General features: G+C 41.9%; 1 protein-coding gene across 19 annotated transcripts in view; it reads left to right on the forward strand.

Annotated features, from left to right (window-relative positions):
- The first annotated feature begins 9557 nt into the window (after positions 1-9557).
- The window catches only part of AGFG1 (ArfGAP with FG repeats 1), a 42558-nt gene continuing 37870 nt past the window's right edge, over positions 9558-14245 (forward strand). For 8 of the 19 annotated variants that reach the window (XM_067465968.1, XM_060767822.2, XM_060767824.2 and 5 more), the window contains exon 1: positions 9560-9989. In XM_067465968.1, the coding sequence (XP_067322069.1) occupies positions 9823-9989 (167 nt within the window). In that variant the 5' untranslated portion in view covers positions 9560-9822. Of the gene's footprint in view, positions 9990-14245 lie in introns of all 19 variants that reach the window. The other 11 variants (XM_060767828.2, XM_060767830.2, XM_067465976.1 and 8 more) reach the window with 5 other exon arrangements.

The following is a 14245-nucleotide window of genomic DNA, read 5'->3' on the forward strand; positions in this document are numbered from 1 at the left end:
TAAGAAGCATATGACTGAAATAGGACCAATTTCTCTATATTGGGGATGGTAGACAGACACTACACTGTTGGGAGAGTGAGAATTGTGTATGGTATTCCCATCAAGTTCCAAGTGTGAAAGAGAAATGAGGCAAGGAAATGAAACAGCAAAAGAAAAAAATTAAGGTGAGCAGTAGAGAGAAAAGTGGACAAAGACTTTTGATGGAGAAAGGGGAAATGGTGCATTGGGATTATACAAGAAGATGAGAACGGAATATAAAGGGAACTTGGATAATGGAAGGCAAGAAACAAAAGTGTTACAAAAACTTTTGGGGAAACAAATGGACTGATGCAAAGAATGGGGAGGAGATTATACAATGAAAAATGTAATTAAGTATGCAAAGAAGACAGTAATTATGGAGAAAAAGGTGTAGTTGCTGAATGGGTATATGCATGTGTATAGATGGGAGACATATTTAGGGGTGGGTGGAAGTTGTGACGAATGGGTGAGAATAGAGATTGTTAGGGTGGTGATCTTGAGAAAAAAATGTTATTGTTTAGGTGCTGATCCTGAAGGTGAGAGAGGGGTTGAGGTAGTAAAATAGATTAAGCAGGCCCTACTTGGATAAGCTGACAAGTTACTGATTTCTTAGCTTCACAAATTTGCCTTTGATGGACAAAAATCATGGATATTTAGTTGTGTAGGGTGGCCGCAATTTTCTTTTGCTTTGGAGACTCAAGATACTTGCATTCTTCAGCAGATCCTTGTTATCCATTAGGGTTTGGTTCCAGGACCACCCTGAGATTACCAAAATATGTGGATAGTCAAGTCCCATTATATATAATAGTTTATTAAAATAGTGTCACTTTCATTATACAGCACAATCAAGGTTTGCCTTTTGGTTTTTTTTAAATATATTTTTGTAGTGGAATCTGGATGTGAGAGGCTGACTGTACTCAGTTTCATGGGAAAAGCACTTGTTCTTTATCATTAGCTAGGTCTGCTGTGACAGTCATTTTGTGACAAACAAGACTCTGCAGTAGCTAATCTTTAATGTTTCTAGATATAGAGTGTCTACACAAATGTGTGGAGATAACTTCTTCATAGCTATGATGGGTAATTAATTGCTTTATACTCATGGGGTGAGGGGATGCTATGTGGTAAAATAGAGTTGTTATTTATCTATTTAATTAGTATCCTGCCTTTCTTCCAGCATGGAATCCAAGGCAGCATACAATACAAGTACAACGCTTTGTAAAGAAGTTAAGACACAAACTAAACATCTGTTTACAAAAAACATTGGGTAAAAATGCAAGATGAAATCAGTTTTTAAAGCGAAGTAGAAACACAACAGACACTCCATAAAAAGTTTTTGTCTGCTGTGAGATATTAAACACTAGATGCCTCCGATAATGAAAACCGTCTACTTGCTGGAGGTCTTAACCGAACATCTCAGGAGGGATTATGGGAAATGTATGGCCAAATTCAGTGAATATGGACCTATGCACTAAAGATTTCTCCACGCAAAAAGGAATCTGGTCTGATCAGGATTCCCTTTTCTGTGAAAAAATTATATGCACAATTTTCCTATGTACATCGAGCCTATTCTTAATGCATAGTCAATGAGAAAAAAACTTCCTGGTTTGCCTAAAAGTCTGAAAATCCATGTTCTCTTCTGGGAATCTGTCTCCTTAAACCATGAAAAGGAATTTACACTGGCAAATAGGAGTGCATTCCACCTTATGAATACCTGCATAAATCAGGAGAGAAAATAATATAGTGTGCTGTATATTATTTCTGAAACAGAAAGGAATTTGAAAAGCAAGAAAATCAGGTTTTAATATGTGCATATTCCCAAACAATCAATGTCCATTAATGTAGTCTGGAACCATCTACTTTCATTCTTTCTAAAACCCATTATGAAAAGTGTCACAATGCCTGCTAAATTCCTCTGACATACTTAGCATTAAGTGAACTTAAGTAAAAGATTACACCAGATGTACATTAACCTCTAGATCTTAGACTTGCTTTGTTCCATTTAAAACCCCTTCTACTCAAAAACACGTTTTAAGACAAGTGATCAATATACAGTAGTGATTCACAGAGAGCTAAACTGCATAAACCTCAGTATTTTATTTGTTGTTTTTCAATCCTGCTTACTCTGTGTCCTTGCCTGTGTGTGAGACAGAGGTATCTGGTTTTTTCTGATCAGGAAGTTAAAAGTTGATATTGTGGCCTCTTCATGATCACTCTGTGAATTCAGGATCATGGCTGCCTGTTTAAAGTCCAGATTTAAGTTCTAACACTTAACCATATTGATTTCTAACAAACACTTGCAAAGGCTTTACCTAGTTGCATTCAGGATTCCCTCATAATACCTGTCAGATGCCTGTTACATGTCTTTTGGGGGGGGGGGGGTGGGAAACAGTTAAGACGTAACAATCCACTCTTACATAAATATCAATGGAATGGATGGAGATTGCTTTAGACAAAGATTTCCAAAGAGGCATAAAAAGATCCCCCACTCACCCCACCCCAACATGTCATGCACGTACTGATTTAGAAACGAAAATAAGAACTGATTATTGCTTTCAGAAATACATTTAGGGTGCTTTCAGCATGTTATTATAATCGAATGCATTTGTGATATTAAAACCTCTTGAATTAGCTTATTAAAGTGAAAGTGAATGTTCATATTTAAAGCTGTGATTAGCTAATGCTTTTACAGAGCAATCTCATACACCAGTTATTTGGGGAATGGGGATAGGCTGTCACTCTTGCAATTTCCCAGGGGACATTTCACCTGATTGACTCTTGTCTGACAAGCCATTGTGTTGACTATGATGGGCACAAATGTATAGCTTTCACTACTCTTTCAGGAGCCTCTCTTCCCAAATGATGTTCAGTAAAAGCTTGGGCATTACAAATGTGCTTTGTGCGTATATCCAGGACATAAGATATTAAATGAGCAAGTGGTGATAAATTTATTTCAGGAGTGGACAGCGGAAATGGTGATATGTGTATGATGTTTAGAATCTAATAGGAGCAAGTTGAGCTTTTTGTGAATCATTCTCAAACTTTAATGATTCCCAGTATGAAATCCTACACAAGGGGCAGACAAGGATTTTAATGTTTGTAATCTATTAGTAAGCCGTCCACATAGCTGAGAAATAATAAAATAAATAACTAGGTGACTATGGGGTGACATTATCCTTCCAGGAAATATTGGAGAAATCACCCCCACCGCAACCACTCCAGCAAAAAATTAAAAATAAATGTTTTTCCTACTCAAATCCCCTCCAGGATGCATTTTTAGGTCTTCCTAGCACCCAGGGAGTATTTTAAGGCATTTTGATTTTCAAACAAAAATCTAGCCCATGGAGGTCCAGGAGAACTTCAATTATAACGGAAATGCCTTAGAGATTATTTTGGAACAAAATGGTCCTGGAGCAGGGCTGCATGCATCCCATGACCTGCAGTTTGCTTAACCCTGCTCCAAACTGAGCCATTGATGGCTATCACATGTTTGCATCTCTTGGATCATCCCCATAGGTCTATAGTCTCACCATAGGTCTGTAGTCTCCGTATGGGCAGGTCCAGGGGCTGGCTAATTTATTATTTCATCCATATTCTGCCTTTCTCCCAAATAGGACTCAAAGCAACTTACAATATAAATTGAAGTAGGGCAGCAAAAATAGCATAGGGTACAGAAGCTTAAGAAATATTAAACCATCAATCCAGTTATATCTCTACTTTTAAGACATTGCCTTAAAAAACCAAAACACATTGAATCTATATTAAATATTAAAAACAGCACATCTAATTGCACATCTCTCTGCTCTACTCAGTGAAAACTGAAGGTCTGTTTCATCAGAAAGGTCTTTGCTTACTGGCAAAATCACAACAGAGAAAGAGGAAATGGGACATTCCTCAGGAGGGAATTCCAGAGCCTTAGAGCAAACACCAAGGAGGATTTCTTCCATTTCATCACCAGCTGAGCCTGGGCAAATGGTAAGATGGGGGGGGGGGGGGGGAGCCCTTCCGCAAAGACCTTAAGAGGTGCTTTTAAATGGTGTGGACCTAAACTGTATAGGGCATTATAGATCAGAACCAGCATTGAACTGTAGCCCAGAAATGGACTTGCAGTCAGCAAGAGAGTTGGATAATCCTTACTATAAACTGCATTCTAGCTGAAGCATTTTGAACCTCCTGAAGTTTCTGAACAGATTATAAAGGCACCTCCATGTGAAGTATATTGCACAAGGATGTAATGAAGGCATGTGTTACAGTGAACAGATCCAGCTTCTCAAGATAGACATAGCTGGTATACAAACACACTCCTGGCCCTTGCTGAAACCTGGAATCCAGTTAAAGGATGAGTACACCCAGCTGTGAACTTCAGATTTTAGGGGAAACAACCATACAGGTTGAATTCCTGTTCCCTGATTTGCCTTCCAATGAACCCAGGAACACTTCTACTTTGCCTAGATTAAGCTTCATTTTGTTTGCCCTCATCCAGTCTTTTACTGACAACAAACACTGGTTTTATATTGAAACAGCATTCTTGAGTTATATAGAAATGACAGACCTCAGCTACATTTCAGTTACACCAAATCCCAAATTTCTGGACAATCTCTCCCAGCACTTTTATGTAGATGTGAAACAGTATGTGGAAGATCACATACTCAAGGTGTTGAACAGATGTCTCCCAGCAGTACCTTTGCTCCTTTAGGAAGGAATGAAGCCATTATAAAACCATTCATTCAAGTCAAATAATGGAAGAGTTGGAAAGGACCATGCAGTTCATCCAGTCCATTCCCTGCCACGCAGGAACAGCACAATCAAAGCACCCCCTTTTCAGGAAGGTGGCCCAGAAGGATAGCATAGCTGATAGTGCCAAAAGCCCATGAAAAGTCCAGCAGAATCAAAAGGGACACACTCTCCCCATTCACTGCCTAATGTAAACCATCCACCAAGGCAATCAAAGCTACATCCACCCAGAAGCCTCAAACTGCTGCAAAACAAGAACCAATAATGGAATTGGCCAGAAAACGGGGGACAATTTGAAAGGTATATCATTACTCCTGACAACTTCAAAAAGAAGTATTTTTTAAATTCTTTTTGTCAGATCAGTCTAGACAATAGAAAAAATAGCCTCAGGCCTTCATTTTGCCTATTGTGTCCCACATTCCTCTAACCAAGATTCTACCACTTAGATTTTCAATATCTGTTATGTCCTGGATACACAAGAGACCAGACATACTATATGCACTTATGGGGAAGGGTTATCTTCTTTTCAGAGCCCCCTTTAAATCTAAAAGACTGATACGGCAAGCACAGGGGTGTGGCTCAGACTAGACAAGAAAGTCAAATCAACTTATTTCTAATTGCATCTATTTAATAACCAAGCCACGGGAAATTTAAATATATCCAGTTTATTGGGGGTTTTTTGGGCAGAGAAGGGGGGTTTGCAATGAAACAAAGAAGCTATTAGCTACCTAAACTAATCAGGATTCTGGTAATCATTCACCAAAACATCTTTCAGGGGAAGGGAGCTGGGCATCCTAATAGCTTTGGGCCAGTCTTGCCTCTCTGCTGTCCAGATAAAGCAAAAGGAAATTTATTTTACAATCCAAAATATACTTACTGGGATGGAAACAAGGCAGCTCCTAGAGATGGAAATTCAAGATAGATAATAAATAGGGCTGCCTGAAAAATATATTTAATATCTTTAGTCTGAATTTGAACATAATTGTTCAAGACTGATTAAAACAATTAAAAGCAGACATATCACAAAGGGAAATATAACAACATGAAGATATTACCTAATGCAGCATGTTGTATGATGCTCAAGGAAGAAAGAAAGTCTTCATTTCAAACAAGTGACGAAGTCTTAAGTCAATAAACCTCGCACATTGTTGTCAGTGCTTCAGGGGACTTTTGTTTTCTTATGAAGTTTCCTAACATCTGCCTTAAATAAATATGCAGTACTTCTGAGAGGCCAAACAGTTTCAACAATAAACAAGGAGAGACCTTGAGTACTGCATGGAAGGGTTAAAAGGATGTGCTGATGCTATTTTCCCTCTGTGAGGCTGAGTCAGTCTGGAATGCACATAAAAATCCAAACCGGCTGCCTGGTTATTCAGATACAAGTGCAGAAAGGAAGTCTCACAGAGTGTGGATCTGTTATATACAAACCTCTCTTCAAAGCCCAGCCCAGCAGTGAACTTACTTTAGATATCTTGCCACTATTAGACTGTCACTTAACCTGTAACATGAGAAGAATTTATCACACAGAATCATGGTGAAGAATTAATTTCAGGTTGCAAACCATCTGGCACTTAATCCAAATTTTAGTTTTAATTAGAAGGGAGCCAAAAATGCATGTAATTGATCAATGGGTCTATTTTAATTGGGAGAAGCAAATTGAATTTTTAAATAACCGAGACAGACCTTTAATGCATGAGCCACTACTTGCTCAGTGCAATAGGACGCATAAGGATATTGCTACTTTTGGATCTCATTTCAGTGTAATGCATAAGTGAAAACATCCGAAGACTGAGATCTCCTAGTCACAGTAGACAAACTGGATGCATATGTGTTTAGGACTGCAGTCAAATACTAATACCATTAAATCCCATGGGAATGTGAAGAATGCATTCAGTAAATACTAAATAAGTCATTTCCTAAAGAATGTATGCTACATCGTTACAGGAGAAACTGTATTGATAACTATTTGCCAGGCTCAACAGACTGGCATACCTCGGTAAGAAGCATCAGAAATCAAAGCTGCTCATCAGATGAGGAAGTGCATTCCAGATTCCTCTGACTTCTTGCAAAATAATACCTGTGGATTATTGGGTATTTAGCTGCCCTGTGTTCAAATACTTTTCGTTCTCATTGGTAACCCAACCCAGGAGTAAGAAAGCAGGAATGTCTTGGAGCCTTTTTGCAAGATGAAATAAGAACAAGTCACTTATTTATACAGTGACTGTGAGATGAATGGGAAAAGACATTGGGTGTTGTGTATTTTAAAAACAGTCATCTTACTACTGTTTTCAGTGCTGAACAGTTGTTCATTGTTTTGAAAGATTCAAAACATTTAACAAACACTATTTCATAATCTTAAGAAATACCCAGATTCTAGAAAAATATTTGTAAGCCCACAATGCAGGACCTTCGCCAAAGGTAGGTTCTAATATCAACAAAAATACAACTGTTAGTCCTATCTCTTTCTATACCTTTCTCTCAATTTCTTAACTCCCTGTGGAGATGTAAGGATAGAAACCCATTTTGCCCCACAATCAGACAAGTCGCAACAATTCTGAATTGCTCAACTTGAATAATAATTAAACTGACTTCACACAGTAGTAAGGATTTAGCAACTATAGGCTAATTATGTCTTATGTGAAATGATTGGAATTAATAGTGTTTTGGCGGGATTTTGGAATACACGCATTTGCATATACGCACTTAATGAGATATCTTGGAGTTGGGACCCAGATATAAATTAGACAAATCATGATATATATCTAATACATACAAATAGCCTGAGGGAATTATACATAATGTACAAATATAGAAGCATTAAAATAGAATTAAGTATAAACAGTCTTCAAAATTCACAGTGAAGAACCATTCAAACATATTCAAGTTAAAACCATAAAACCATATTTAAGTTATATTGGGGGTGAGATATCAGGACTTTAGAGATGTTTAGTTAGGGCATGGACCAAAACAATTGGGAAGTACTCAGGCCTGTAGCGAAAAAAAAATTTAAAAAATTGGGAGGGGTTGAAACTCTCCCCCCCCCCCCCCAAGATGACTTTTCAGGTCAGGGTCTCCTGATCTGGCACAAGATCTCAACAAGGCCCTGAAATTACCATCATTACGCAAAGGTTCTTCACAAGTAACAGGTCCTGAATCATTGCTCCTCCTTAAAGCCAGTTCTTGTTGGCCACAAAGGACAATAGTTTCCACAATTAGCAGAAGTTTCTTTCTGTTTTCTTCTGCTTTCCTTTATCGTGATGACAGGTTAGATCAGGACATTTTCCACTGTGAATTAGCAAGAAGTTTTCAGCCAAGCACAAGTTGTTCCTTGTTTTTTGGTGTCTATTGAGGACTTCTATTGCATTTTCCCATCACACAAATGGTTTAGCAACTAATGCACGAAGCTTCTGATTACCACCTTTACCCCCCAACTTCTCTAAACAGCACACAGTACTTACAGAGTGCACCTTGTACATGAAATGAGTAGGCTAACTGCAGGAATCTGTTGAACCATTTGGGTAGAAAACTTAGATGCCTCTTCTTATCCACAGGAAATACATATGCTGGCAACGGAGTCTGTGGATTTTGCACCAATTGAGCTTTCACTTGGTCATCAGAAGCAGTCTTGTTCATTTAAAGTCCAAGGTCTAACAATGACACAGAGTCTTCTCTTTGCTCCTGTTCCATGATCTCTTTGGATTAGATCAGTGGTTCCCAACCTGTGATCCGTGCACCACCAGTGGTCCGCAAAAACAAAAATATGGTCCGCGGCCGCACCATTACAACATCATTGCCTTGAAACCACACGGCAACAAGAACTATTGGTCTCACAAAACTTTCTTATAGTGCCAAGGTAACAGGGATGTTGGGAGAGGAGAGGCTGACTACCCATGAAAGATTACTACCACATCAGTTCGTGATTATTATATGTGGTTTTCTGTGGGCGAGCAGATGGCGACTACTGGATGGCATAAGATCTGTATCAGAAACTAGGGTTGATGCGATCTATCCAATGCAGTTTTCTTAATCAGCACCCGAAATAACTAAACCGAATCTAACATTGACCAAAAACATTCGTAACCTTTGGGTACTAATGTTGGAGAGTGGTCTCTGGTCAAGAGGTCCCTTGTCAAAGTGGCCCCATGTCAAAGTGGTCCCTGGTCAAGTGGTCCCTGGTCAAAGTGGTCTCTAGTCAAGAGGTCCCTTGTGAAAGTGGTCCCACATAAAAGTGGTCTCTGGTCAAATGGTTCCTGTTCAAAGTGGTTCCTGGTCAAGAGGTCCCTTGTCAAAGTGATCCTGGTAAAAAAAAAAGCTCGGGAACCACTGGATTAGATGAACCAGTCAGTGGTAGACACCGCAGTTTCCATACTTTCCTCAGTTTTCACCTGCAATCCAGGTCAAATCCCCTTTACCTGCCAGCTGCAGGTAGACCAACTTGGTTGCTTCCACTATGTCAGTTATTGCTGCTATTGCAATGTAAATTGGTAAAATGATAGATAATAGATAGATAATGATAAACTGTGAGATAGTGCTTGCAGTTCTGCAGGGAATCTATTTTTTTTATTATCATAGACTGGGCACTGGGATTTGGTTACCCAGTTGAGTAAACTAGGGTTTTTTTTACCTGCAAATAGGGGGGTTGAAAATAGGGGGGTATTAAGACAGATGGCCTTCCTTCCTGCCTCCCTCCCTTTCTTTTCCTTGGGGAGAGCCTGTTTGTTTCCCCATCCTGGAGGACAAGGGCCAGGATCCGCAGTGAGTCCTCCGGGCCAGTAGGGGCCGCCTCTTTCCGCGCCTGGAGGGGAAAGCAAGGTGTCGCGCAGATTCCGCCTCAGCGGGGCCGGCTTCCCTCATTCCTCGCGCGCCGCCGCCGCCACCGCCGCCGCCATCATCCTCCTCCCAACCGCTGCCTTTCTTCCTCTTTCCTTCCTTCCTTCCTTCCCTCCCTCCCTCCCTCCCTTCCTTGCCTCTCCTGAGGGGGAGGCCAGCGAGGCCTTGCCTTCTCCTCCGCCTCCCTTCCCCGTCCCCAGGCCGGCCTCTCCCTTCCTTCCTGCTTGCCTTCCTTTCCCTGCCATGGCGGCGAGCGCCAAGCGGAAGCAGGAGGAGAAGCACCTGAAGCTGCTGCGGGAGATGAGCGGCCTGCCGCCCAACCGCAAGTGCTTCGACTGCGACCAGCGCGGCCCCACCTACACCGACATGACGGTGGGCAGCTTCGTGTGTACCTCCTGCTCCGGCATCCTGTGAGTTGAGGGGGAAGATGCGGCGGAAGGCAGAGAGGGAGAGAGAGAGAGAGGAAGGAAGGAGCCACAAGGGGGATGAGGGAGTGTGGGGACACGGGGAGGAAGAGGAGTTCCCAGGAGACTCTTCAGAAGATCTCCCTTTCTCCTCAGCGCCGCCCTGGTATTGTGTCAACAATGGCCTGGCCCCCATTGGTGGGGGAAGAAGGGTGCATCTGGCTGGAGAGTAATTGAAGGCAGTCTTAAGAAGACCTCCCATTCTTCTCAACCCCAAATTGGTATTTTGTCAATGATCTCAATTGGTGAGGGAAGAAGGGTACATCTGGCTGGAGATATAATGAAGGAACTCTTGAGATCTCCCTTTCTCCACATCCCCAAATTGGTATTTTGTCAATGATCTCAATTGGTGGGGGTAGAAGGGTGCATCTGGCTGGAGAGTAATTGAAGGCAGTCTTAAGAAGACCTCCCATTCTCTAAAATTACTACAGCTAAACAGCAGAGAGGAAACAACCAGGCACATCTTAACACCTCTCAACAGAACATTTTCCCAGGCTCAGTCAAGCCTTCAAATGCTAATGAAGGTGGTCAGCTGAAACATTCACACCTAGCTTCAGCAGAGAGCTCTTTGCCCCACCCCAGCAATTCCACAGATATATAAACCCATTTTCCTATTTCCAACAGACCTCACTACCTCTGAGGATGCTTGCCATAGATGCAGGCGAAACGTCAGGAGAAATGCCTCTAGAACATGGCCCTATAGCCCAAAAAAAACCTACAAGAACCTCCCATTCTTCTCAGCCCCAAATTGGTATTTTGTCAATGATCTCAATTGGTGAGGGAAGAAGGGTGCATCTGGCTGGAGATTGAATGAAGGAACTCTTGAGATCTCCCTTTCTCCTCAGCCCCAAATTGATATTGTATCAGTGGTCACAATTGATGGGGAAGAAGGGTGAATCTGGCTGGAGATATAATGAAGGAACTGACTGTGAGAGCCGTTCAGCAGTGGAACTCTCTGCCCCGGAGTGTGGTGGAGGCTCCTTCTTTGGAAGCTTTTAAACAGGAGCTGGATGGCCATCTGTCAGGGGTGATTTGAATGCAATATTCCTGCTTCCTGGCAGGGGGTTGGACTGGATGGCCCATGAGTTCTCTTCCAACTCTTTGATTCTAACTCTTGAGATCTCCCTTTCTCCTCAACCCCAAATTGGTATTTTGTTAATTATATCACTTGGCGAGGGAATAAGGGTGCATCTGGCTGGAGATATAATGAAGGAACTCTTGAGATCTCCCTTTCTCCTCAGCCCCAAATTGGTATTGTATCAGTGGTCACAATTGATGGGGAAGAACAGTGCATCTGGCTGGAGATATAATGAAGGAACTCTTGAGATCTCTCTGTCTCCTCAGCCCCAAATTGGTATTGTATTAGTGGTCACAATTGATGGGGAAGAAGGGTGCATCTGGCTGGAGATATAATGAAGGAACTCTTGAGATCTCCCTTTCTCCTCAACCCCAAATTGGTATTTTGTCAATGATATCAATTGATGAGGAAAGAAGGGTACATCTGGCTGGAGATATAATGAAGGGACTCTTGAGATCTCCCTTTCTCCTCAGCCCAAAATTGCTATTGTATCAGTGGTCACAATTGATGGGGAAGAAGGGTGCATCTGGCTGGAGATATAATGAAGGAACTCTTGAGATCTCCCTTTCTCCTCAACCCCAAATTGGTATGGTATCAGTGGTCACAATTGATGGGGAAGAAGGGTGAATCTGGCTGGAGGTTGAATGAACGCACTCTTAAGAAGACCTCCCATTCTCCTCAGCCCCAAATTCGTATTTTGACAATGATCTCAATTGGTGAGGGAAGAAGGGTGCATCTGGCTGGAGATTAAATGAAGGCATCTTAAGAGCTCTCTTTCTCCTCAGTCCCAAATTGGTATTGAGTCAGTGGACACAATTGACAGGGAATAAGGGTGAATCTGGGTGGAGATATAATGAAGGCTCTCTTAAGATCTCTCTTTCTCCTCAGCCCCAAATTGATATTGAGTCAGTGGTCACAGTTGATGGGGAAGAAGGGTGAATCTGGCTGGAGATTGAATGAAGGCACTCTTAAGAGACCTCCCATTCTCCGCAGCCCCAAATTGTTATTTTGACAATGATCTCAATTGGTGAGGGAAGAGGGGAGCATCTGGCTAGAGATATAATGAAGGAACTCTTGAGATCTCTCTTTCTCCTCAGCCCCAAATTGGTATTGTATCAGTGGTCACAACTGATGGGGAAGAAGGATGAATCTGACTAGAGATTGAATGAAAGCACTCTTAAGAAGACCTCCCATTCTCCTCAGCCCCAAATTGGTATTTTGTGAATGATATCAATTGGTGAGGGAATAAGGGTGAATCTGGCTGGAGATTGAATGAAGTCACTCTTAAGAAGACCTCCCATTCTCCTCAGCTTTACAGTGGTATTGTGTCAGTTGTCATAGTTGGGGGAAGAAGGGTGCATCTGGCAGGAAATTGAATTATTCTCCTCAGCTCCACATTGGTATTGTGTCAATGGTCACAGTTGGGGGAAGAAAGGTGTATCTGGCTGGAGATTGAATGAAGGCAGTCTTGAGAAGACCTCCCTTTCTCCTCAGTTCTCCATTGGTATTGTTCAATGGTCATAATTGATGGGGGAAGAAGGAGGCATCTGACTGGAGATTGAATGAAGGCACTCTTAAGAAGACTTCCCTTTCTCCTCAGTTCTACATTGTCAGTGATCACAATTAGGCATGGGCAAACTTGGGCTCTCCAAGGGTTTTGGACTTCGACTTAGAGGGCCCAAGTTTGCCCATACCTGATACACTGTAAGGTTGTTGCAGTTTGATACCACTTTGACTGTCATGTTCTTCATCAAGTGTTTAGGAATAGGGAAGAGAAAAAGTTCAAAGGAAACCTCTTGAGTGGCTGGAGATTGAATGAAGGCAGTCTTAAGAAGACCTCCTTTCCTCCTCAGCTTCACAGTGAGATGGTGTAAATGGCGTCAGACAATGAATGAGGAATGCATATACAATTAATGCTGTTAAAGAGGAATTCAAGGAAACCTGGGCCATTGGAGATTGGATGAGGGCTCTCTAAAGAAGATCTCCCTTTCTCCTCAGCTCCACATTGATATTGTGTAAATGATCCCAATTGGTGGAGGAAGAAGGGTGCATTCTACACTGTAGAATTAGATGCCACTTTAACTGCAATTGTCTTCCTGACAAGAGGAAGGTTGGGGAAAGTGGAGAGACAGTTATGGAGGAGTCCAGGGAAACTTCACGGGAGGGCCTCTTAGGAAGACTTCTCTTTCTCCTCAGTTTCCCATTGGTATTGCCTTAGTGGGGATCATGTAGAGCAGTGGTTCTCAACCTGGGGTCCCCAGATGTTTTTGGCCTTCAACTCCCAGAAATCCTACCAGCTGGTAAACTGGCTGGGATTTCTGGGTTTTGTAGGCCAAAAACATCTGGGGACCCCAGGTTGAGAACCACTGATGTAGAGGAAGGATATGTCAACACTGTAAAGTTAGTGCAGTTTGACATTATCCTCTTCCCCACAGGAGAACACAGTAGGGCATTAGGGGAAGAGAAAGAGGACTTCACAGAAACCTTTGGGAAACTGGAGATTAGTGATTTAAGAAGACTTCCCTTTGTCCTCAATCGCAAATTTGTATTGTGTAAATGTCCCTTCTTGGTGGGGACAAGATGAAAGAGGGGATGAATTCTGAGTCTGGAAGAGGAATTTTGGGGAGGAGGGGCATTGGGAAGAAGCCTGGGTGTTCCTCTCCACACCACAATTAAAAACAAAACTGGGATGAAAGAATTGGATGGAATAAGACTCCAGAGAGAAAGAGGGCCTGTGCCATAGAAGAGCTTGGGGTGTCTTCAAGTTCCTTAAGCAAGTTAACAGCAGTATTTGGTATGACAGAAGGGAGCAAATGTAAGGGGAATGAGAGCTGGAATGGTGAGCTTGGCTGAAAAGGAACAGCAGAGAGGGAAGAACACCGAATGTGTTAGGGTATGTAGAGAAGTGATTTTGGGATCTGTGGAAATCTCCATTATTCCTAACATCCTGTTTAAGTGTATTGGTGGTGGATGTACTTTCAGTTAACCAGAACTCAATCAACCAGCAAAAATTGATGAAACAAATATTTAAATTAAAAAGCTCTTTTTATCATATCATAAAAGGAGCCCCTGGTGACAAAGCGGGTTAAAGCGCTGATCTGCTGAACTTGCTGACCGAAAGGTT

This window comes from Anolis sagrei, chromosome 3 (genome assembly GCF_037176765.1).
Source record: "Anolis sagrei isolate rAnoSag1 chromosome 3, rAnoSag1.mat, whole genome shotgun sequence".
NCBI lineage: Eukaryota > Metazoa > Chordata > Lepidosauria > Squamata > Dactyloidae > Anolis > Anolis sagrei.